At 42.0% G+C, this 23,374-nt stretch overlaps 1 protein-coding gene across 1 annotated transcript; it reads right to left on the reverse strand.

Annotated features, from left to right (window-relative positions):
- Positions 1–5,948: 5,948 nt before the first annotated feature.
- On the reverse strand, positions 5,949–14,261 carry LOC120311145 (C-X-C motif chemokine 11-6-like). Its single transcript, XM_039350322.1, has 4 exons — positions 14,086–14,261; positions 12,259–12,385; positions 8,452–8,521; positions 5,949–6,471 (listed from the first exon to the last, which is right to left on the reverse strand). The coding sequence occupies exons 1-4, from the start codon at positions 14,147–14,149 to the stop codon at positions 6,442–6,444; spliced, it is 291 nt and encodes a 96-aa protein (XP_039206256.1). The 5' UTR covers positions 14,150–14,261; the 3' UTR covers positions 5,949–6,441.
- Between the last annotated feature and the right edge of the window lie 9,113 nt (positions 14,262–23,374).

Below are 23,374 nucleotides of genomic sequence, written 5' to 3' on the forward strand. Positions count from 1 at the left end.
AACTGCTCCACCACGCTTGGTCCTGGCTTGGTGCTACCTCCGGACATGCTGTCATGCCCTCCCCCCCCCACGTGCCTGGGACTGGCTCATCCACCTCCGAGCTGTATTGGGAAGTATCCGAGAAGGCCATCAGAGGGATAGTATCAAAATCTCATGAAATATTGCTTTACAACGCCTTGGTAAGGCCACACTTGGAATATGGCATCCAGTTTTGATCACTACGATGTAAAGAAGATGTTGAGACTCTGGAAAGAGTGCAGAGAAGACCACCAAAGATGATCAAGGGACTGGAGGCTAAAACATATAAGGAACGGTTGCTGGAATTGGGTATATCTAGTTTAATGAAGAGAAGGACAAGGGGAGACATGATAGCAGTGTTCCAATATCTCAGGGGTGGCCCCAAAGAAGAGGGAGTCAAGCTATTCTCCAAAGCACCTGAAGGCAGGACAAGAAGAAACGGATGGAAACTCATCAAGGAGAGAAGCAACCTAGAACTAAGGAGAAATTTCCTGACAGTGAGAACAATTAATCAGTGGAACAACCTGCCTCCAGAAGTTGTAAATGCTCCAACAGTGGAAGTTTTAAAGAAGAAATTGAACAACCATTTGTCTGAAATGGCATAGTAGGGTCTCCTGCTTGAGCAGACTAGACATATCCAGTTCCTGCAACCGATCTTCGAATGTTTTAGCCTCCAACCCCCAATCATCTTAATTTTTAAGGTGACCAACCGTCCTCCTTTAGGGAGGACAGTCTTCCTTTTGTAAGTTCTGTCCTCCCTAAAAAAGTGTCCTCCTTCATGTCCTCCTTTTCGATATTTGAAGACTAATCTGCAGGGCTTTTTTCCCCTCATAGAACGCTCAGAATGGCATTCCGGCACCTTTTTTTGATGTTTTTTTTTCAACTTTTGCATGAGCTGTGCTACTCCTGCTATTGGCTTTCGAAAGCCCATAGGAATTGCTGCTGAGTGCGCCAAAACACCCGGCTGGGAAACTTTGCACATGCAAGTTGTCTGTATTATTGTTGCAATGAGTAAAATGTTTCTTTTATTTACGATATTTTTTTTCTTCAATTTATTTGTGTCCTCCTTTTCATTGTAAAAAAGTTGGTCACCTTATTAATTATCTTCTCTGTACTCTTTCAAGAGTCTCAATATCTTTTTTATATCTAATAGTTCTAATAGTTCCTCCTTGATTTGCATTTAGGAAAAAAGCTAATTAACTAAAAAGTTTTTTTTTAAAAAAAAATTATCAGACAATGAACGTAGCCTTCGTTTTCTTTCCACTCTCTTTGCTTATGACTCACCATGATCTTGAAACTGAAACCAGATTTGGTTTTTAGGAAAAAATCTCTGGTTTTCAAGGAAAAGAAAGGGATCTGACTGCCAGATATAAAAAGGGGAAGCCCAAGATATTATCTGAAAGACAGAAGTGAATTCTGGTTGTTATTTCTTGTAAAAACCCAGTAATATTTTGAAAGGAATTCAATTTTCTTGGTAGTGGGTTACAGGAAGTCCTTGACTTTCAACCATTCATTTAGTGAACTTTTGAAGTTACAGTGGCACTGAAAAATGTGATTTCCAACTGTGTTTCACATTTAAGACTGGTGCAGCATTCACACAGGTGGTCAAAATTTGGCAACTGGCCCCTATTTATGACAGTTGCAGTGTCCTTTTTTTGTTTTGTTAGTTGCGAAGTCGTGTCCGACCCATTGTGACCCCATGGACAATGTTCCTCCAGGCCTTCCTGTCCTCTACCATCTTCTGGAGTCCATTTAAGCTCACGCCTACTGCTTCAGTGACTCCATCCAGCCACCTCATTCTCTGTCGTCCTCTTCTTCTATTGCCCTCCATCTTTCCCAACATCAGGCTCTTCTCCAGTGAGTCCTTCCTTCTCATTAGGTGGCCAAAGTACTTGAGTTTCAACTTCAGGATCTGGCCTTCTAAAGACCAGTCAGGGTTGATCTCCTCTAGGACTGACCGGTTTGATCGCCTTGCAGTCCAGGGGACTCGCAGGAGTCTTCTCCAGCACCATAATTCAAAGGCCTCAATTCTTTGGCGCTCAGCCTTTCTTATGGTCCAACTTTCACAGCCATACATTGCAACTGAGAAAACCATGGTCTTGACTATATGCACTTTTGTTGGCAGGGTGATGACTCTGCTTTTTAGTATGCTGTCTAGATTTGCCATAGCTTTCCTCCCCAGCAGCAAGCGTCTTTTAATTTCTTGGTTGCAGTCCCCATCTGTGGTGATCTTGGAGCCCAGGAACATAAAATCTGTCACTACCTCCATTTCTTCCCCATCTATTTGCCAGGAATTGAGAGGGCCGGATGCCATGATCTTGGTTTTCTTGGTCAAAATTTGGCTGCTTGGCAACTGGCCCCTATTTATGACGGTTGCAGCGTCCTGGGGTCACGTAATCATCTGTTGTGACAAGCAAAGTCAATGGGGGAGCCAGTTTCATTTAACAACCTTGTTAATAACAACTGCAGTGATTCAGTTAACAACTGTGGCAAAAAAAAGTCATGAAATGGGGCAAAACTCACTGTCTCCTTAGCAACAGAAATTTTGGGCTCAATTATGGTTGTAAGTTGAGGACTATTCTGCATAGCATTTTGTTGTGAAACACTCGTGATACCCCTCCCATATTCCTTTCCCATCAATCTTTACCATTGGCAGGGTCACTGAGGGCATTACTTCTTTAAGTTGCTGATTCCAACCTTGAATCATGTAGATGACCATTCAGGCAAGCCGGATCAATAGGATTGAAGAAGAGGGAGTCAAGCCATTCTCCAAAGCACCTGAAGGCAGGATGAGAAGCAACAGATGGAAACTCATCAAGGAGAGAATCATCCTAGAACTAAGGAGATATTTCCTTAGTTCAGTGCAACCACCTGCCTCCAGGAGTTGTGAATGCTCCAACACTGGAAGTTTTTAAGAAGAGACTGGACAGCTATTTGTTTGAAATGGTATAGGGTTTCCTGCCTGAGCAGGGGGTTGCACTAGTCCTAGTGGACAATCACTTAACTATGAGCCAGCCGTGTGCTGCAGCTACCAAAAAAGCCAACACAGTGCTAGGCTGCATTAACAGAGGGACAGAATCAAGATCATGTGAACTATTAATACCACTTTACAAGGCCTTGGTAAGGCCACACTTGGAATACTGCATCCAGTTTTGATCACCACGATATAAAAAAGATGTTGAGATTCTAGAAAGTGTGCAGAGAAGAGCAACAAAGGTGATTAGGGGACTGGAGGCTAAAACATATAAGGAACGGTGGCTGGAATTGGGTATGTCTAGTAGTTTAATGAAGAGAAGGACGAGGGAGGACAGGATAGCTGTGTTCCAATATCTCAGGGGCTGCCACAAAGAAGAGGGAGTCAAGCTATTCTCCAGGGTGCCTGAAGGCAGGACAAGAAGCAACAGATGGAAATTAATCAAGGAGAGAAGCAACCTAGAACTAAGGAGAAACTTCCTGACAGTTAGAACAATTAACCAATGGCACAACCTGCCTCCAGAAGTTGTGAATGCTCTAACACTGGAAGTTTTTAAGAAGAGACTGGACAGCCATTTGTCTGAAATGGTATAGGGTTTCCTGCCTGGGCAGGGGGTTAGACTAGATGACCTCCAAGTTCCCTTCCAACATCATCATCATCATTATTATTATCATTATCATTATCATTTGAATTTCACCCACAAAATTATTTCTCAGAATATATTAGGGTGCAGCTTTCCTTAATGTCCAGGAATTGTGAATTTTTTTCATTGATAACAAAGGAGCTGGAGGAGTTTATAAACAGCTTCTGAATCTTGATCAGTTTGGGAAGCCACCATTACAGGTCGTCCTCAACTTATAACCACAGTTAGGACCAGAATTTCCATTGCTAAGCAAAGGTGGTGGTTAAGTGAATTGCATCTGATTTTGTGAACTTTTTTGCTACGGTTGTTAAGTGAATCATTTGGTCGTTAAAGGAATCTGGCTTCCCTCACTGACTTTATTTATTGAAAGCTGGCTGGGAAAGTGACAGAAGGTGATCACATGAACCTGGGATGCTGCAACCATCCTAAATACATGCCAGTTGCTAGGCACCTGAGTTTTGATCACGCGATCATGGAGATGCTGTGACTTTCATAACTGTGAGGATCCACTATAAGTCACTTTTTTCAGTGCCGTTGTAATTTAGAGCAGTCACTCAACAAATGGCTGTAAGTCAAGGACTACGTATACTACATTCCAAAAATGGCCTTTGGTGAAGAGATGTGAAAGATTTCAGATACAAAAGTGCCTTCAAATTTTGCTATGGAAGGTCCATTTTCATGTCATGACACAGGTGTGCAATGTGGCTTTTTTTACACATACATGTAGTTGGGGCATGTAACAGCATCCCCGTCAACGGGGAAGCCAAATCCACTTAACAGCTGGGTTACTAACTTAAACAATTGCAATGATTCATTTAACAACTGTGGCAAGAAAAGTCATAAAATGGGGCAGCCCTCACTTAATGAACGTCTTATTTAGCAACATAAATTTTGGGCTCAATTCTTGCCGTAAGTTGAGGACTACCTGTACAATGTTTAATTTTAAGGCTATGCGTGCTGGATGGAGGATGTCTAGTAATCCTATTTAGAACTGAATTTTTCTTGTCCCGGCTAGGAATTTCTGAATTTTTAATCCCCAAAGCTTTGATGGATATCCAGTGAGGAAAAACTTCCCTCACAAGGCAGAGATGACAAATGAGCAAAATGGATATTTATTACTTTTTTCTTTAATTCGTTTCAGATAGAAGATACAAAACGGGACCCCAGAGATTGAGAGCTAATTTAATCATGCGCAGCTCCCAAAAGCTTTGTTTTCTTTTAGCATGAGCCAAAATATTAGCAATCCTCTGGCTCAGTGCAAGTTACATTTTTGTCTTCTATTATTTATATTTTTTATTTTTCCTAGCCTGCGATTCTTAAAGCCACTCAGTGCCAAATCCAGCGTCAAAAGAGAAACATTCTCAGTCTTGCTTCTGAGAACGGCAGGAAGCTCCATTTCCCAATCTTTGATCACCCCTTTAGCTGAGGGCATGAAGGTCAAAAATGTCAAGATGGCAGCTTTGACCACTTCGTGGCCGCCATCTTGATTTTTTCAAACCCTCTTGCAGACGCCTCAGCTGTCAGACAACATAATTTTCCAACAAAAACATAGTGCAAGTAAAATACAAATACACATTTAAAATCATTTCAAATTTGAGCATGAGACTTTATATTGGTTGAAAAATTACAAGCATTTTAAATTGAACAAGATCAGATACAAATCTGGATGCTACATTTCTACAATGGCAATGTTTGTGTGAGGAGTGTGTCTTGTGTAGGTCAGCCTGTTTGGTAAATTTATTATTAGAGTATGTGGGAACCCAGGATTTGGGTTTATTAAGTAATCAGTTAAAATGGACTTTGAGGACACACTGTGTGATTAAAGGTCAGACAGAATAGGAGAAGGAGTTTTATTGAAGTGTTGAAAAAAATATTCTGTTTAACTATTGTAGACTGTAAATATAGGTGCCTACAGAAGACTCAGTGGACAGTATGGTGTGTTATGGTGTCATAAATTCCATTCTGTGGTTTATGTACTTGCACACAAAATTGCAATGCTACTAAAAATGATGAGGCTTGGATTGCAACATTACAGCACACACAGTTCATGATTAGGAACAGAAACCCGTAATGGTATAACAAGCATAAAATACAGGTACTCCTTGACTTACAACCATTCATTTAGTGACTGTTTGAAATTACAACGGCACTGGGAAAAGTGAGTTATGACTATTTTTCACACTTAGAACCGTTGTAGCATCCCCATGGTCACATGATCAAAACTCGGACTCTTGGCAACTGACTCCTATTTACGACGGTTGCAATATCCCGGGGTCATGTGATCACCAAGCAGAGTCCATGGGGGAAGCCAGATTCACTTAATGACATGTTACTAACTAAACAATTGCAGTGATTCACTTAAGAACAGCGGCAAGAAAAGTCACAAAACGGAGCAAAACTCACTTTTAACCGTTTTGCTTTGCAACAGAAACATTGGGCTCAAGTGTGGTTATAAGTCATGGACTATCTGTATTGGTGTAACCAGCATAAAATATTCAAGAATGAAGGCTGCCACTATCACATTGTCCTGGCTGAAGATCTTCCATGGTGAGATACATCAAAATCAGAACAAAATCACAGACATTTTGCTCCATTACATTGGTTCTTGTGCTTGTTTGAATAAAATTCCTACAGGACGTCCTTAAAGTTTCTTCTAAAGCCCTTAGCAGCTGGATAAAAATAACGCTGTTGCATCAGTGGCTCCCAACTTGGGTGTCATAGTTCATGAGTCCTTCAGAAGCTGATTACATGTCTATAGGAAGTGAAGCATTTGTGTTGCAACTTCTCTAAAACAGCTTGATCTTCCTTATTTGACATTCCTTTTCTTCATAATTGCCTATAAAGAAAGCATAGAAAGTCAAAAACTTGGTTAGTTTTCCCAGTCTACAAAGGATTGCCTTGAAAGTTAATGGTCTTCTTCTGATCCTTTGACTCCACGTTCTAACTAACAGAATAACAGAATAGTAGAGTTAGAAGGGACCTTGGAGGTCTTCTAGTCCAACCCCCTGCTCAAGCAAAAGACCCTGTACCATTTCAGACAAGTGGCTGACCAGTCTCTTCTTTAAAACTTCCAGTGTTGGAGCACCCACAATTGTTCTCAGATTTTCCTTCCCCCTGGAAGCAAGCGATAGATCATAAACTGGGCTCTTATGGGCTCTCTTCAATATTCTTAATGTCCCTAGGCTTTGACCAAGCAAAGCAAGTAATATCCAATAGAATAAAGGACATGGAGTTACAAGAAGAACTAAATAGGTTGCCTGGCCACAGTAGGGATAGAATCAAACAGGGTGTGTGGCAAGATATTTGAATAATCTGACCTTCCCAAAACAAAGAATAGCTTTTTTCAGAGCCAGATTTAACATTCTTCCCTCAGCACTCCTCCAGGGCAGGTATAAGAGAACACCAATAGCAGAACGGGTATGTATATGTGGTAAAGGAGAAGTCGAAGATATCTCACCTGTTTTATTGTACTGTGAGTTATACCAAGTTTATAGGACAGCGTATATTCTCCCTTTATTAGAGAGATTGCCAGGGAGGGCAGACAATTTTTATGTAGGTTTTCTCCTCCAAGACTCAAACCCTTCTATCACGCATGCAGTGGCAAAATACTGTGTTGCAGCAATGTCCACAAGAAAAAATTGGTTACAGATTTATAGTCGTCAACTTGTGCCAATTTTTTGGAGATATCTCTAATAATGTTTGGAACATTATATTTACTCACACATTAATCGGCTATCCACTCCCATAAATTAGGGAGTGACCCTAACATTTTGAGAACATGTATTTTCTTAACAGGGATGTTATTATTTACTATTAATGTTAGTACTATTTTTATTATTATTATTATTATTATTTAATATAATGTAAAAAGTGATGGCTATTGCTGGTCTACGACCGTAATAAAGTTTATTAAGTATTATTAAGTTCTCAGTGTCAGAAAATTTCTCCTTGGTTTTAGGTTGGTTCTCTCCTTGGTTAGTTTCCATCCATTGCTTCTTGTCCTGCCTTTAGGTGCTTTGGAGAATAGCTTGATTGCCTCTTCTTTGTGGCAACTCCTGAGATATTGGAACACTGCTATCATGTCACCCCTGGTCCTTCTTTTCATTAAACTAGATATACCCAATTCCTGCAACCGTTCTTCATATATTGATAGCATAAGAATATACAGATACAAATCAGGGAATATCTGATGATGAGTCTCAAAGATGCTTTCTCAAAAGACAACTGGACTGTTTTTTCCTTGAGTTTTGCTTCTCATCCAGGAAGCTTCATCAGTTCTGGTTGGATGGTAGATGATGGAAAGGTAGGTTTTGACAGGATTACGATGGAGGGATGGAAGGAATATATTTCTTTGCAGTCATCTGGTCTTCATCATCTGATGAAGCTTCTTGGATGAGAAGCAAAACTTCTTCTTCCTCAAGGAAAAATCAAAGTCCAGTTGCCTTTTGAAAAAGCACCTTTGAGACAACTCTGACCTGGATGATTGAGAACCTCCATAGACATCTGTCAACGAGACAGAATTCATAAGGTTTCGAGGAACCGCTATGAGTAATTTTGTACTAAATATGAGAAATGTGATCGGCCAAGTGTGAACGCTAACCTTGTGAAAGCAGTCGCAGAGAGAATGACATGCGGTAAATAACAAAGAAAGTCTTTTGTACAAATATCTGAGCCAACTTTTACTCAGGATGCTTGATTCCCAAGCTTGAGGCTCTCTATTTGCACAGAAACAGACATTTGGAAAAAGAGTTTGATTTATTGGTCCTCGGAAAAAGACAAATACATCTAAAGTTCCACCAAAATGATCAGTGCTTACCTCTTTAATTGTCCTGCCTTGCTCCCCGTTCAGGTTCAGACAGCGTCTCCGGCTGTTTTTAAGGGTCACTCTGTATATATGCAAATTAGAGACCAAATTAGGCAAAGGATTGTTTGATATTATTAACATTCTTCATTAATTATCAGTGCAACTGTGGTGAAGCCTATCCACCTGCCTTCCCACCTGTCAGCTGTAAACTCAACATACCAGTTGACCTCAAACAAGGAAGACCTCAAGCATAAGTGGGGAAACCATAATGTAAGATTTTCATATCCCTCTGAGGAGAAATTCTAGAATTTTTAAAAATCCAAACTAGATGTCTGGCTACTGAGACAGGTAAAAAGGTGCAAAGATCATCTTGTTCCACTCCTGATTTCAGGATGTGGTCGATAAAAAACTGAAAAATCCCAGGGGATCCAAACCGGAGTCTTTGGAAGGACTTTTTCTAATTAAGATATAGACATGTGTTTCATACCATGAATTTACAGTTAGACATTTGGTTCTTTGAAATAAACACTTTCTTATATCTGAGGTTTATTGTTGTCTGTGCCAATTTAATTGTGTGAATTAATTATTTTTATGGTCTGCTCATAAGGTTTACTGTGCATTGTATGGTTTGAACAAAATAAATGAATTTATCTTTTTTTTTCTTTAGGGCATCTGTTTTAAGCCATGCCTAGGGTCGTGAAATATGCTCTGGTCCTACATGGTTTTCAGCTATATTACCATTTGACTGTGTGACCATTGAAAGCAACGAAAGAAATGTCGTTGCATTCAAGTTTTACTTTGTTTTTAAATCAGATAAATAAATCCCTTTATTTATCTGTCAGCGGATAGGGGGCTGATTTTCTTTGATGCATGGCTCATGCTGCAGATTTAGGAGGCAAGTGTTGTAGAAATGTTGTTTGCCAGCAAGAGCATTGATGGGGGGGGGCGTGGGGGTGAGGATAGGTTCCTATCTGTTTCACAGACTGCTTGTTAAGTGGGAGGATGGCAAGTAGGTTCTCCTGCTTGAGCAGGGGGCTGGACTAGACGACCTCCAAGGTCCCTTCCAGCTCTATTCTATTCTATTCTATTCTATTCTATTCTATTCTATTCTATTCTATTCTATTCTATTCTATTCTATTCTATTCCAGTCCAGTCCAGTCCAGTCTAGTCCAGTCCAGTCTATATTCTATTCTATTCTAGTCTAGTCTAGTCTAGTCTAGTCTGTTCTGTTCTGTGAGGTTCTATTCTATTCTATTCTATTCTATTCTATTCTATTCTAGTCTAGTCTAGTCTAGTCTAGTCTAGTCTAGTCTAGTCTAGTCTAGTCTAGTCCAGTCCAGTCTATATTCTATTCTATTCTATTCTATTCTATTCTATTCTAGTCTAGTCTAGTCTAGTCTAGTCTAGTCCAGTCCAGTCCAGTCCAGTCCAGTCCAGTCTATATTCTATTCTATTCTATTCTATTCTATTCTATTCTATTCTATTCTATTCTATTCTATTCTATTCTATTCTATTCTATTCTAGTCTATTCTAGTCTAGTCTAGTCTAGTCTAGTCTAGTCTAGTCCAGTCCAGTCCAGTCTATATTCTATTCTATTCTATTCTATTCTATTCTATTCTATTCTATTCTATTCTATTCTATTCTAAAAACATCCCGCTGGGAGAAAGGGAGTGACGAACTGCTAATAATCTATGCAGGGCAGAAAAATGGGGCTAGGGGTTATAAATCTCAGACAATTCTGAGATCACCCACCTTCCACCCCACTCAGCAGCCCTGAGGCTGCACCATCTGGGGATAGAAAAAGGCACTCTGCTGTATGCATAGAACTACTTTTCAAGAAAGACAGAGAGAAAGGGAGACAGAGAAACACAGAGAGAATCATGAGGGGTCCTTGCAGAGAGGAGGAGGGGGGAGGAGGAGGAGGAGGAGGAAGACTGTGGGGTCTTTGGTGCTCTCTCAGCTGGTTTGTTTTCTTGCAGACATTTCATAACCCAAACTAGGTAACCTCATCAGTGCTAGTCCTAGTCGAGTGCTAGAGAGAATCATGTGTACATTTACAGATACGTACAAACAACGGCATCAGAGTTTGCTTTAACATGGTTGATATTGAATATGGAAAATAGACTAAGTTCAAGTCCCATGGCTTTGTTGCTTTTTCAAGCTCCATGGACACACATAGATGGAATTTTTAAAAGGATTTTAAAAACATACATTTTTTAAAAAAAGAAAGGAAAAGAAAGAAAAGAAAAAAATACCTGAAAAAGTGCAAATAAGGAAAGAAAACGGAAAGGGAAAGGGAAGGTTATATAGGTGGTTTCCAACCTTTTTAACAGCAGTTACATTTATAGTTTAGCCTCTCTCTCAAAGGTTACAACATAGCTTCCTTCTTTCCATAGTCTACACCAGGGGTAGGCAACCTTGGCTCTTTTATGACTGGTGGACTTCAACTCCCAGAATTCCTGAGCCAGCCATGCTGAAGGGAAAGGGAGAAGTTTCCAAGCTGAGCCATGCTGGCTCAGGAATTCTGGGAGTTGAAGTCCATGAGTCATAAAAGAGCCAAGGTTGCCTACCCCTGGCTACACCATCTAATCATCAACCCCCTAAATTACAAGTTAATTTCCCCCACTTTTTTCAGCAAAAAAGTCCATAAGGGGTTTCCAGTCACTAATAAAACCAATTAAACGAGCCTCTCTTTCTTTTTCCTGACTAAGTCAGCGTAGAAAGCATTTACTTCCATACATTTCAGTCAGTTTAAGCCACATCTAAGTCAAAGGGGAAGCCAGGTTCACTTTACAACCTGGTTACTAACTGAACACTGGCAATGATTCACTTAACAGCTGTGGCAAGAATGTCATAAAAGGGACATTAATGAGCCCAGACAACACGTTGTTTATTAAGTGTCTGGTTGTAAAACTAGAACTGTCTCGCTTAGCAATGGAAATTTTGGAGTCAGTTGTCAACAAAGTCAGTTTTCCAAAGCGCCTGAAGGCAGGACAAGAAACAATGGGTGGAAACTAACCAAAGAGAGAAGCAACCTAGAACTTCCTGACAGTTAGAACAATTAACCAGTGGAACAACCTGCCTCCAGAAGCGGTGAATGCTCCAACACTGGAAGTTTTTAAGAAGAGACTGGACAGCCATTTGTCCGAAATGGTATAGGGTTCCCTGTCTGAGTAGGGGGTTGGACTAGATGACCTCCAAGGTCCCTTCCAACTTTATCATTATTATCGATCATCGCACAGTCAGCCAGATGTTCAGACTGGATTTGGCATTTTGTCTACCTATCGAGTCCTTACCCAGGACCTGGGATAGGCAGATGTGGCTGTTTGATGGTATTACAGGTATCGTCGCAGGATGGAAGCAGTTCCTAATAAGGCCGCCTTTTGCAATTGACTAATAGCAAATTTCTCAATGCCAATGGTGTTCAAGTGGTGCTCCAGTTGTTTTGGGATTGCGCCCAAGGAGCCTATGACTATTGGTACTACCCTTGCTTGCTTTTGCCACAGTCGTTCTATTTCTATTTGTAGGTCTTTGTATTTTGTTATCTTCTCCAGTTCTTTCTCTTCTATTCTGCTATCTCCAGGCACTGCCACATCCACTATTATTATTATTATTATTATTATTATTATTATTATTATTATTACCTATAGAGCAGGGATCTTCAAACTTGGCCCCTTTAAGACTTGTGGACTTCAACTCCTGAGGGCTGGCTGAGGAATTCTGGGAACTGAAGTCCACAAGTCTTAAAGGGGCCAAGTTTGAAGACCCCTGCTATAGAGCAATTCAATAGCTTCAACAGGAAAAGACAGCAGGACTTACAGCAATTCCTCTCGGCCACAACTGCCGCTTGATTGGTGGTACTCCACTGTGGCCACCCGCTCCATCCTCACAGACAGCATTCCTGGTCTTTTGCACAAACAGCGCTCACGGCTGGAGGTAGGCAATCCTGCAAGGAGTTATTTAGAGAAGGTGACTTCTTCACCCATCAGTCACAATTGTCTAAAGCAGTGTTTGTCAATCCAGTAACTTTAAGATGATTAGGGGACTGGAGGCTAACACCTACAAAGAACGGTTGCTGGAATTGGGTATGTCTAGTTTAATGAAGAAAAGGACTGGGGTGACAGGATAGCAGCGTTCCCGTATCTCAGGGGTTGCCACAAAGAAGAGGGAGTCAAGCTATTCTCCGAAGCACCTGAAGGCAGGACAAGAAGCAACGGATCGAAACTAAGCAAGGAGAGAAGCAACCAAGAACCAAGGAGAAATTTCCTGACAGTTAGAACAATTAACCAGTGGAACAACCTGCCTCCAGAAGCAGTGAATGCTCCAACACTGAAAGTTTTTAAGAAGAAACTGGACAGCCATTTGTCTGAAATGATATAGGGTTTCCTTCCTGAGCAGGGGATTGGAGTAGATGACCTCCAAGGTACCTTCCATCATCATCATCATCATCATCATCATCATCATCATCATCAATATGAGAGGGGGTGTCAACCTATTCCCCAAAGCAACTAAAGGCAGGACAGTCCAGTGGATAATGCAGCTTGTTGCTACATAGTTGAGTTAATTCCTGACTGACTTGGTCTTTTCTTAGGGATGGGATTCTTTTCCCATAGAACTTATCACTTTTGCTGTTATTTCCTCTAGGATTTAAAGGCAACTTTCCCTCTTTGAAGGATTCCCTTATTTTATATCCCTCATTTTATATTCTTAAGCTATCATTAAGCTAAAACATATGAAAGAATCACTGCAGGAATCTGGGGTGAGCTTGGAAATGCTGCTAAAAATCAAAGAAGGCAAAGGAGAGAGGAAAAAAAAGAATAGTTTTGCCTTGCATGAGAATTACACCGCAAGCCAGAAGGACAAGGAAGGGAAAGAAACTTTTGTATGATTATCTCTGTGTTGAATCTCCATTCCTACTTGTGGCGATTCAGTATCTCGGCCAACGATTAATTTATTGGCTAAATTCACCCCTGCTGTTTTTTCCCTGCCAACTGATTTTCATGAGAAGGGACAGCTTCTTCTACAAAAGACGTGAGGTGCTGTCTGATCTGCCCCAAAGGGGGAATCTTAGGGTTGAGAATCTCTCAAACAGAGATGGCAAATAAATAGCATGGATTGCATGTATGGTTTCACCCATGAATACATTCCTTTAGTGGGCTCAGCAGCTGCCTTCTCTTGACCCTGTTCCAAGTCTTATTTTCATAAGCCAGATCCTTTCAGCTCTGTTTCCCCCCCCCCCTTCAAAGCCAGAAACAGATATCCCAAAGGACTAGGAACACAGAAAGCGAGACCAAATAATAAATAACAAGAGTTGGAAGGGACCTTGGAGGTCTTCTAGTCCAACCCCCTGTCCGCTTAAGGGGAAAACCTTATACCGTTCCAGACAAATGGTTGTCCAATCTCTTCTTAAAAAAAACACCAGTGATGGAGTGCTCACAACTTCTGAAGGCAAACCATTCTTAATTGTTTTGTCAGGAAATTTCTCCTTATTTCTAGGGTACACGAAGTTACACCAAGAACTTGCACAAAGGACAATTAGGGCGAGAAGTAGAAGAAACAGGAAAGGGGACTTGAAAATTGGGGGGGGGGGCGAGCTTGGTAATGCCTCTTCTAGAACCCAAAAGAGAACAAGGTCACTTTTCTTACCTTGCATGAGAGCCACACAACAAGCCAGAAGAAGAAGGACGGCGAGGAAAACTTGTTTGAGCATCTCTGCACCTGAGTCCCCTTTCCTGCTTGAGATCCAAACAGAGAAGAACTGCTCTTGACTCCATGAACTGCTAATTTATTGCCTAAATTCACCCACTGTTATTCTTCAGGGAATCCCCATCCCACTCGCTTTCACTTCCCATTCATTTACTTTAGCAAATAAATAATTGCGTAGGTCCTAACTAAAGCACACCCACGGTCTGTGTATCGCAATTCTTCTTTTTGAAAAAAAAGCAAACAAACTGCTTTCCTTTTAATCCTACGCTTAGCCTCCACTTCTTCCCTTTCCCCTTTTTCTGATTTTGTTGCCAAGGAAAGTGTGCAGGAGTTTCAATGAAACCTCTGCACAGTCGGCTTGACAGACCATCGTCTTTCCTGCAAATTCAAATTGCTGCTGACCCAATATTTGGAATTTTGCTATTCTAAGCTAGGACGTGGCTTGGAGTAGACTATGTGAACCCAGTGCTTTATGTTTTATTCAAAACATTGTAGTTAAACATACCATGATTTGGTACAAAGTAGGAATCAAGACTCATCACTCAGTTTAATTCGTTTCTTTATTCTAGTTCATATTTCAAGTAATAACAACAACAACAACAACAACAACAACAACAATAATAATAATCATCGTGGGAACATAGGGTGGAAAAAGTTGTTGAGAATGAGAGGGTGAAGATCTTGTGGGACTTTCGAATACAGACAGATCGCCATTTGAAACACAATATGCCGGATATCGCAGTTGTAGAGAACCGAAGCGTACAGCTGATTGATATCGCTGTACCAGGAGATGCCAGAGTCGAAGAAAAAGAACTGGAAAAAATTACGAAATATCACGACCTGGCCATCGAAACTGCACAATTATGGATGAAACGTGTAACAGTGATACCCATTGTCATCGGGGCACTGGGAACTATGTCCAATACCTTTGCAAAATACATCAAGAAAGTGCAGCTTCCTGCAATAACTCCAGCAATGCTGCAAAAAACTGTGCTACTTGGAACAACTTATATTTTAAAGAGGTACCTGGTTGACACCTAGGATGCTGGTAGCAACCCGTGTCAACCATCAGTGCCAACCAATTTGAATGTTCAGTTGACTGAGGTTCATGTTTAATGAATAGAAGATTATTATTATTATTATGGATCATCGCACAGTCAGCCAGATGTTCAGACTGGATTTGGCATTTTGTCTACGTATCGAGTCCTTACCCAGGACCTGGGATAGGCAGATGTGGTTGTTATTATTATTATTATTTATTATTATTTGGAAGGGACCTTGGAAGTCATCTAGTCCAGAGCTTTTCAACCAGTGGTACGGGTACCACTTGTGGTACATTGGCACCTGGCAGGTGGTATGCGACCATCCTAGAAAAGTAGTAGCAGGGGAGGGGAATGAGCTGAACCGGTGTCAGTATCGCATAAGCCTGAGTGAGAGACGGCTGGAGCTGCAGGGCTGTCAGGGCTCAGCGGAAGCGACAGGATCAGTGCCGCTTTCCAGCTGATCGGCACTTCTTTGGGACTGTCAGGGCTCAGCGGAAGCGCCAGGATCAGCGCCAGGCTCCAGCTGAAGCTCGGTGCTGATCCTGGTGCTTCTGCTGAGCCCTGAAGAAGCACCAATCAGCTGGAAAGCAGCATTGATCCTGGCGCTTCTGCTGAGCCCAGAAGAAGCGCCGATCAGCTGGAATGTTACAGCATCTCCAGGGTCTTGTGATTTACATTCAGATGCTTGGCAACTGATTCATATTTATGACGATCACAGTGTCCCAGGGTCATGTGAAGTGACCAAAACCTGCTGCAACCACCCAGCAGACGGGGGAATAACCCCCCACCCCACCCCACCCCCTCTGCCACTCCTCAACAGAAATGCTCACAACAATGAAAACCTCGGACAGGAGGAAGAGTGCCGCCAGGCAGGCAGGCAGGTGTCTTGCTCGGCTGTGGCTTGGGGGGCACTTTTTTCAGTGCCATTGTAACTTCGAACAGTCACTAAATGAACGGTTGTAAGTTGAGGACCACCTGTACTTTATCACTTTTTTCCTTTTTTTTTGGTCATCAAGTTTTTGACCCCTTGCTAGGCGCCTGGTGGTACTCGGATATTGCCATATCCTAAAAGTGGTACAATGGGTGAAAAGGTTGAAAAGCCCTGGGCTAGTCCAACCCCCTGCTCAGGCAGGAAACCCTATACCAGTGATGCCGAACCTTTTAGAGACCGAGTGCCCAAACTGCAACCCAAAACCCAGTTATCTATCGCAAAGTGCCAGGGGCTCATCAGCATTGTGGTACCCTCGGGGGGGGGGGGCAGGGAGGCACCTCTGAGTGCCGCCTCTGGCACGCAAAAACCAGGAGCGCAAAAATAGGCCACCGTGCTGCAAGGTGCAAAAATGGCCGCCGCTCGCCACGGGGTGAAGATACAAGGCGCTGCACCACACAAGAATGGGGCAGGGCTAGTGAGTATTACACAGGCACTAGCCCTGCCTCATTTGCAGTGCGTGCATGCTCGCGGTCCATGTGTGCACACGTGCATGTAAAATGCTTCCCCCTCCCTTTTCTTCCAGTCCACCAATCAACAATGGTTGGTGACCTCTGCTCTACCATCTCTACTCGAGCTCGCTAGTCGGCCGCTTTGCGTCCTTTGTGCTGGGTGAGGCTCCTGCTCTGGGCGGTGGTGGCAGCCTGATGGACCTGCTGCTGGTAGCAGTGGCGCGTATGCCAACAGAGAGGGCTCTGAGTGCCGCCTCTGGCACGCGTGCCATAGGTTTGCCACCACTGCCTTACACCATTTCGGACAAATGGCTGTCCAGTCTCTTCTTAAAAACTTCCAGTGTTGGAGCATTCACCGCTTCTGGAGGCAGGTGGTTCCACTGATTAATTCAATGGAGAAAAGCAGATTCACTTAACAGCCGTGTTACTAATTTAACAACTGCAGCGATTCACTCAACAACTGTGGCAAGAAAGGTCGTAAAATGGAGCAAAATTCACTTAACAAATGTTTCACTTTGCAGCAAAACCTTTGGGCTTGATTGTGGTGGTAAGTTGAGGACTACCTGTATGCAGTCGTCCATCCTCACTTCCTGGAAGCATTGTACAACTTCAGCATTTTGTCGACTTGAGGAAGGACAGGTGGTGGGGGGCTACAATTTTTAGTAATAGGCAGTCCATTTGTAAGTACTACTTCTGACTTATATACAAGTTTGAGTTAAAGGCAGAGATAGGAACTTGTTCTTAATCCACCGGACTTCCTATAAATAAAATTACTACCTTGAAATCTGGGCGTGTCTATATGTGTAAATCTTGGGGAAAACCTTCTCTTGTCCTTTGCCAAATCTCTGTCTCTCTCTCTCCTATGTTAAATGTTTACTTTTCTAGCAGCCCAGAAACTGATACCACACCGAGCTGCCTTTCATCTATTTAGCAAGAAAGGAAAATCACCTCTATACATGGTCCTTGACTTACAACCGCAGTTGAGCCCCAAAAGTTCTGTTGCTCAGTGAGACATTTCTTAAATGAGTTTTGCCCCACAGTTGTTAAGTGAAATCTGGCGTCCCTATTGACTTTGCTGGTCAGATGGCGGCAAAAACGATCACGTGACCCCAGGACACTTCAACCGTCATAAATATGAGTCAGCTGTCCAGCATCTACATTTTTAAGGTGACCAACTTTTTTACAATGAAAAGGAGGACACAAATAAATTGAAGAAAAAAAATATCGTAAATAAAAGAAACATTTTATTCATTGCAACAATAATATAGACAACTTGCATGTGCAAAGTTTACCGGCCGGGTGTTTTGGCGCGCTCAGCAGCAATTCCTATTGGCTTTCGAAAGCCAGTAGTGGGAGTAGCACAGCTCAGGCAAAAGTTGAAAAAAAAAACATCAAAAAAAGATGCCGGAATGCCGTTCTGAGCGTTCTATGAGGGAAAAAAAAGCCCTGCAGTTTAGTCTTCAAATATCGAAAAGGGAGACATGTAGGAGGACACTTTTTGAGGGAGGACAGAACTCACAAAAGGAGGACTGTCCTCCCTAAAGGAGGACGGTTGGTCACTTTAATTTTGATCACATGACCATTGGGAATGACACATGAATCTAAGTGTGAAAAACAGTCATTAAGTCCCTTTTTCCAGTGCCTGTTGTAACTTCAAATGTTACTGTTGTTAAGTCAAGGATTACTGTACTCAATTTTATCTCTAGAACGACCCCTTAATTGAAGATCCTAATCTGGTTGTGAGGAGTGTTTTCTCTCCTTGACGACTACAGCATCTGTGGCTGATGTGCATGATGTTACATCCTTTATTCAAAACCCAGGTGGGGCTGAGAAAATATAATTTAGATTCTGCCGGGCAAGGGTTCTACAGTAAATAGAATTTGTTGGGGCTTCTGGTCTGTTTGTCTGCCTGTTTGCGGAAAATGTAGATATTCTGCATTGGATTTATTCCTGCAGTCCAGCTGTAGTCAAACAAAAGGAAGGCAGGAAATACAGATTTTAATCAATCTGGTGCTAATCACTGAATCCAAGGAGCAGCTGTGCAGTCATGCAGTTGCATAAATAGGGAAAGTTTGAATGAGAAAGTCCCTTTTAAAAGTCTACAGATATAGGCAAGGACTACCAATACTATTTTATAGCTTGGAGGGAAACAGTGCTCTTTGTAGTTGGCCAACTCAGGAAAACCGATACCACAAAAAATGTTGCCTGTTTCTTGCTTGGTTGGGGCTTGGAGGTAGACAACATCTAAACTGAAATCAATAAAATATTAGAATCCTACTGCTTTGTTATAAGGCAGTGGTTCTCAACCTTTTTAATGCCGCGACCCCCAACCGGTCGTAAGTCGAGGACTACTCAACTGGTGCAGCACTGTTTGCAGAATGGGACTTTTGGAAGGCTCAGCAGGGCAGAGACAGCCTGGACAATTCCTATTGGCTTTTGAAAGCTAATAGAATTAGATTCTATTCAAGAGAGTCTGTTCTATTGGCTTTCAAAAGCCAATAGAATAAAAGGGAGGAGCACAGCTAAGGAAAAGGGGAAAAAAATGGCAGACTGCGTTGTTTGGTGACACCCGTGAAATGGTCGTTCGACCCCAAATGGGGTCCCGACCCACAGGTGGAGAACGACTGTTATAAGCTCTAATGCAGATAATGGAACCAGAATTTCTACATATTGTTAAACCAGGCCGTTGTAAAGTGAGTCGCAATTTTACAACAATTGTTAAGCCAACCATCTAAACCGGGGATCTTTAAACTTGGCCCTTTTCTGACTTGTGGATTTCATCTCCCAGAATTCCTCACGCTGGCTGAGGAATTCTGGGAGTCGAAGTCCACAAGTCATAAAAGGGCCAAGTTTGAAGACCCCCCCTACATTAGAAGAAATATCCTGCATGTGGAAATGGAATAAGAGAGGCAGTATAGTGTACTGGTTAAAGCATCAGGCTAAAAACGGGAAGGTTGTGAGCTCTGCTCTTGTTTTAGGCATGAAGCCAGCTGGGGTGACCTTGGGCCAGTCACTTCCGCTCAGCCCTAGGAAGGAGACAATGGCAAACCACTTTTTTAAAGAAATGCCAAGAAACCTGTCCAGGCAGTTTCCAAGAATCAGAGATGATAGAACGGAATGACAAAAAAGAAGTAAAATAAACGGACTAATTCTTATCTGGTGGGAACAGTATAAATGGCCATTTGCCAGGGAAGCTGTTGTGACTAAGCAGATAACCTTTACTATTCTGTTCTTCCCTGCCAGTCTAAATGCCAAGTAGAATTTAAACCCTGTATACGTCTCAGGCGTGGGCGTTATAGCATGTATGTTCAGAAGATTTTCCAAGCCTAGGCAGAAATGAAAAAAGCTGCTATTTTTTAAAAAGCAACAAAAAAAAGCAGTTTTTGGGGAAATAGAGCAAGATCTTTCTGTGCCTGAAACTGACAAAACAAGTGGAAATTCCATCTTCCCAACAGCTGGTGTTTCCAATAAATTGAAGGGGTGTGTGTGTGTCCAGCTTACAAAATACAGGCAGTCCTTGACTTACAATAATTCATTTAGTGACCGTTCAAAGTTACAGCGGCACTGGAAAAAGCGACTGTTTTCACACAGACCGTTGCAGCATCCCCATAGTCATGTGATCAAAATTTAGACACTTGGCAACCGATTCGTATTTATGTTGGTTGCAGCGTCCCGGGGTTGTGACATTCTCTTTTTTGTGACCTTCTGAGCAGCAAAGTCAATGGGAACATCAGATTATCTTAACAATCGTGTTACTAACTTAACATCTGTAGTGATTCACTTAACGACTCCGTCAAGAAAGGTCATAAAATGGGGCCAAACACACTTAACAACTGTCTTGCTTAGCAACAGAAAGTTTGGGCTCAGTTGTGGTCATAAGTCAAGGATTATCTGTAGCAGAGGACTTTGCATTGAGAATTGGAGTATTTCTCTCTCTCTCTCTCTCTCTCTATCCTTAACTGCTCCAGCTAGATCAGTGGTTCTCAACCTGTGGGTCGGGACCCCATTTGGGGTCGAACGACATTTCATGGGGGTCGCCAAACAACGCAGTCCGCCATTTTTTCCCCCTTTTCCTTAGCTGTGCTACTCCCTTTTATTCTATTGGCTTTTGAAAGCCAATAGAATAGACTCTCTTGAATAGAGTCTAATTCTATTGGCTTTCAAAAGCCAACAGGAATTGTCCAGGCTGTCTCTGCCCTGCTGAGCCCGCCAAAAGTCCCATTCTGCAAACAGTACTGCACCAGTTGAGTAGTCCTTGACTTACGACCGGTTGAGTAGTCCTCGACTTACGACCGGTTGGGGGTAGCGGCATTAACAAAAGTTGAGAACCACTGAGCTAGATGTTGTGTTTAGTTTTAATTGCTTTGCGTGTGGCTTAAGCTCTCCTTATTTATTTGTACAAGTCGGGTGTTCTATGTAGACGCAGTTCAATATTTACTTTTCTCTTTACTCTTTGAGAGCAGATGCTTAACTTGAAAGAAATCTGTTGCCCCAGATGACTTGACGACCTTGTGGCCTGCTGAGAACTTTGGATGTGTTTTTGTTACTAGCCCTGGCATACCTTTTGATCAACTTTTGGGGGGGTAATGTCATTTGATTTTTTTTTAATCTCTTGTGAAATTGATTTCTCTCCCAAGTGGGAGGTAGAAAAGGCGAAATCATTAGCCACATGCAGATATACTACAAGGACGAGAGACTACATAACGGAATAAAAGAGTTGGAAGGGACCTTGGAGGTCATCTAGTCCAGGGCTTTTCAACCTTTTCATCCATTGTACCACTTTTAGGATATGGCAACATCCAAGTACCACCTGTCGCCTAGCAAGGTGTCAAAAACTTGATGACCCCCCCCCAAAAGGAAAAAAGTGATAAAGAACAGGTAGTCCTCGACTTACAACAGTTCGCTTAGTGACTGTTCAAAGTTACAATGGCATTGAAAAAAGTGCCCCCCAAGTCACATCCGAGCAAGACACCTGCCTGCCCGCCCAGCAGCACTCTTCCTCCTGTCCAAGGTTTTCGTTGTTGTGAACATTTCTATGGAGGATTGGCAGTGGGGGTGGGGTGGGGGTGTTTGGTTTTTATTCCCCCCATCTGCTGGGTGGTTGCAACAGGTTTTGGTCACTTCACATGACCCTGGGACACTGTGACCGTCATAAATATGAATCAGTTGAATGTAAATCACAAGACCCTGGAGATGCTGCAACATTCCAGCTGATTGGCGCTTCTTCTGGGCTCAGCAGAAGCGCCAGGATCAGCGCCGAGCTCCAGCTGGAGCCTGGGGTTGATCCTGGCGCTTCCGCTGAGCCCTGACAGCCCTCCAGCTCCAGCCGTCTCTCGCTCAGGCTTGTGCGGTGCTGCCACCGGTTCAGCTCATTCCCCTCCCCTGCTACCACTTTTCTAGGATGGTCGCGTACCACCTGCCAGGTGCCAATGTACCACAGGTGGTACCCGTACCACTGGTTGAAAAGCCCTGGACTAGATGACCTCCAAAGTCCCTTCCAACTCTGTTATCGTGCTTAAAATGTTCAGTATTCCCCTTTTGCAATAGTGGAACCTTCTTATCCTAAACATTAATTAATCACTTGGTAAGATGAAAGCAGATTTAATAACAATTTAAAACGGCAAATGTTTGAAAGCAAGCTACGGCATGCCCGGACCGAAAGTGTCAGGGCCATACAGCTTGCCCAAGGCCTATTTTATTCCAGTCCTCCTGCAAAATGATTGGATGCAAATTTAAACAGTTTCAGAAGACATCCCGTACCTCCATCCGTTTAGGGAGCTATGACTGTCCCCCCTAAAGGAGGACGGTTGGTCACCTTAAGATAACATTAAGAAAAGCTAAGTCATAATTTAGAGAAAAAAGGAACTATGCAGTGGATTTGGTTTATTGCTTAAAATAGCTAATCAGGAAATTCAAGTAAGGCCTAGTTTTGAGTTTGGCAATTGTATTTTTTTTTTTAAAAAAAATAGCAATTTCAGGGAAGTGATTTCAATCACTCGGTTCCCATTTATGTCAGTTCACACAAGTATGATCACACAACTACTAAGTACATAAAGAGCATTTTAGTTTTCTTCCAAAGTGCAAGTCAATACATTCAGGATCAATTTAACTTTTTTTTCAACTTACAAAGGAAAAAAGCCTCCTTCAATTCAATATAACTGGGACAGGGCACGGATACATTATAATTATTAACTGTAAACTAACATACTTGCATAGGTAACTGCATTAGCCAAGTTATTTTTAGAAACTCAATTATTTATTTTAAAAAATACATCCCAGTTATCTTTATTTGAAGTCTATTATTTAGTTTAATAATCATCATGACCCTTTTCAGTAAGAAAACCAGCATATTTCATAGTCATGAAAGATAGTATTAAAACAGTGTGAGTTTAATTTTCTGCCTCTTTTATATAATGCTCTACTGTACTTTAATGAGTTAATACACCTACAACAGTGTTGGGTGTAGGACAGAACTGGCAATTTTCCAAGATCAGTTGAGTTGTGGATATATGTGCCCTCCAGCAATGCTCAGAGGGTCTTCCAGATAGAATGCAGCCAAATCAAGACACCCCTTTTTAAGCACCCAAAATATAAAGGCCAGCCATCTTCTACGTGGAAACCACTATTGAGCTTTTTGCTTGAGGTGGAACAAAAAATGAAACTTTGATTTTGGGTTCTGCTGATTAGATAAGTTTATTGTTATAGAAATGGCTAGTATATATTATCATATAAAAATCAAAAGTGGA

Source organism: Crotalus tigris, unplaced genomic scaffold (genome assembly GCF_016545835.1).
Source record: "Crotalus tigris isolate CLP2741 ecotype Arizona unplaced genomic scaffold, ASM1654583v1 scf7180000018322.853269, whole genome shotgun sequence".
NCBI lineage: Eukaryota > Metazoa > Chordata > Lepidosauria > Squamata > Viperidae > Crotalus > Crotalus tigris.

What these genes read in the sequence shown, in the direction of transcription:
- LOC120311145 (XM_039350322.1), bottom strand. Translation starts at nt 14,149, where the DNA reads ATGCTCAAACAAGTTTTCCTCGCCGTCCTTCTTCTTCTGGCTTGTTGT. An exon ending in TTGTGTGGCTCTCATGCAAG is followed by an intron (nt 12,386 to 14,085) that starts GTAAGAAAAGTG and finishes AACTCCTTGCAG; the next exon opens with GATTGCCTACCTCCAGCCGT. An exon ending in AAGGCAGGACAATTAAAGAG is followed by an intron (nt 6,472 to 8,451) that starts GTAAGCACTGAT and finishes CTTTCTTTATAG; the next exon opens with GCAATTATGAAGAAAAGGAA.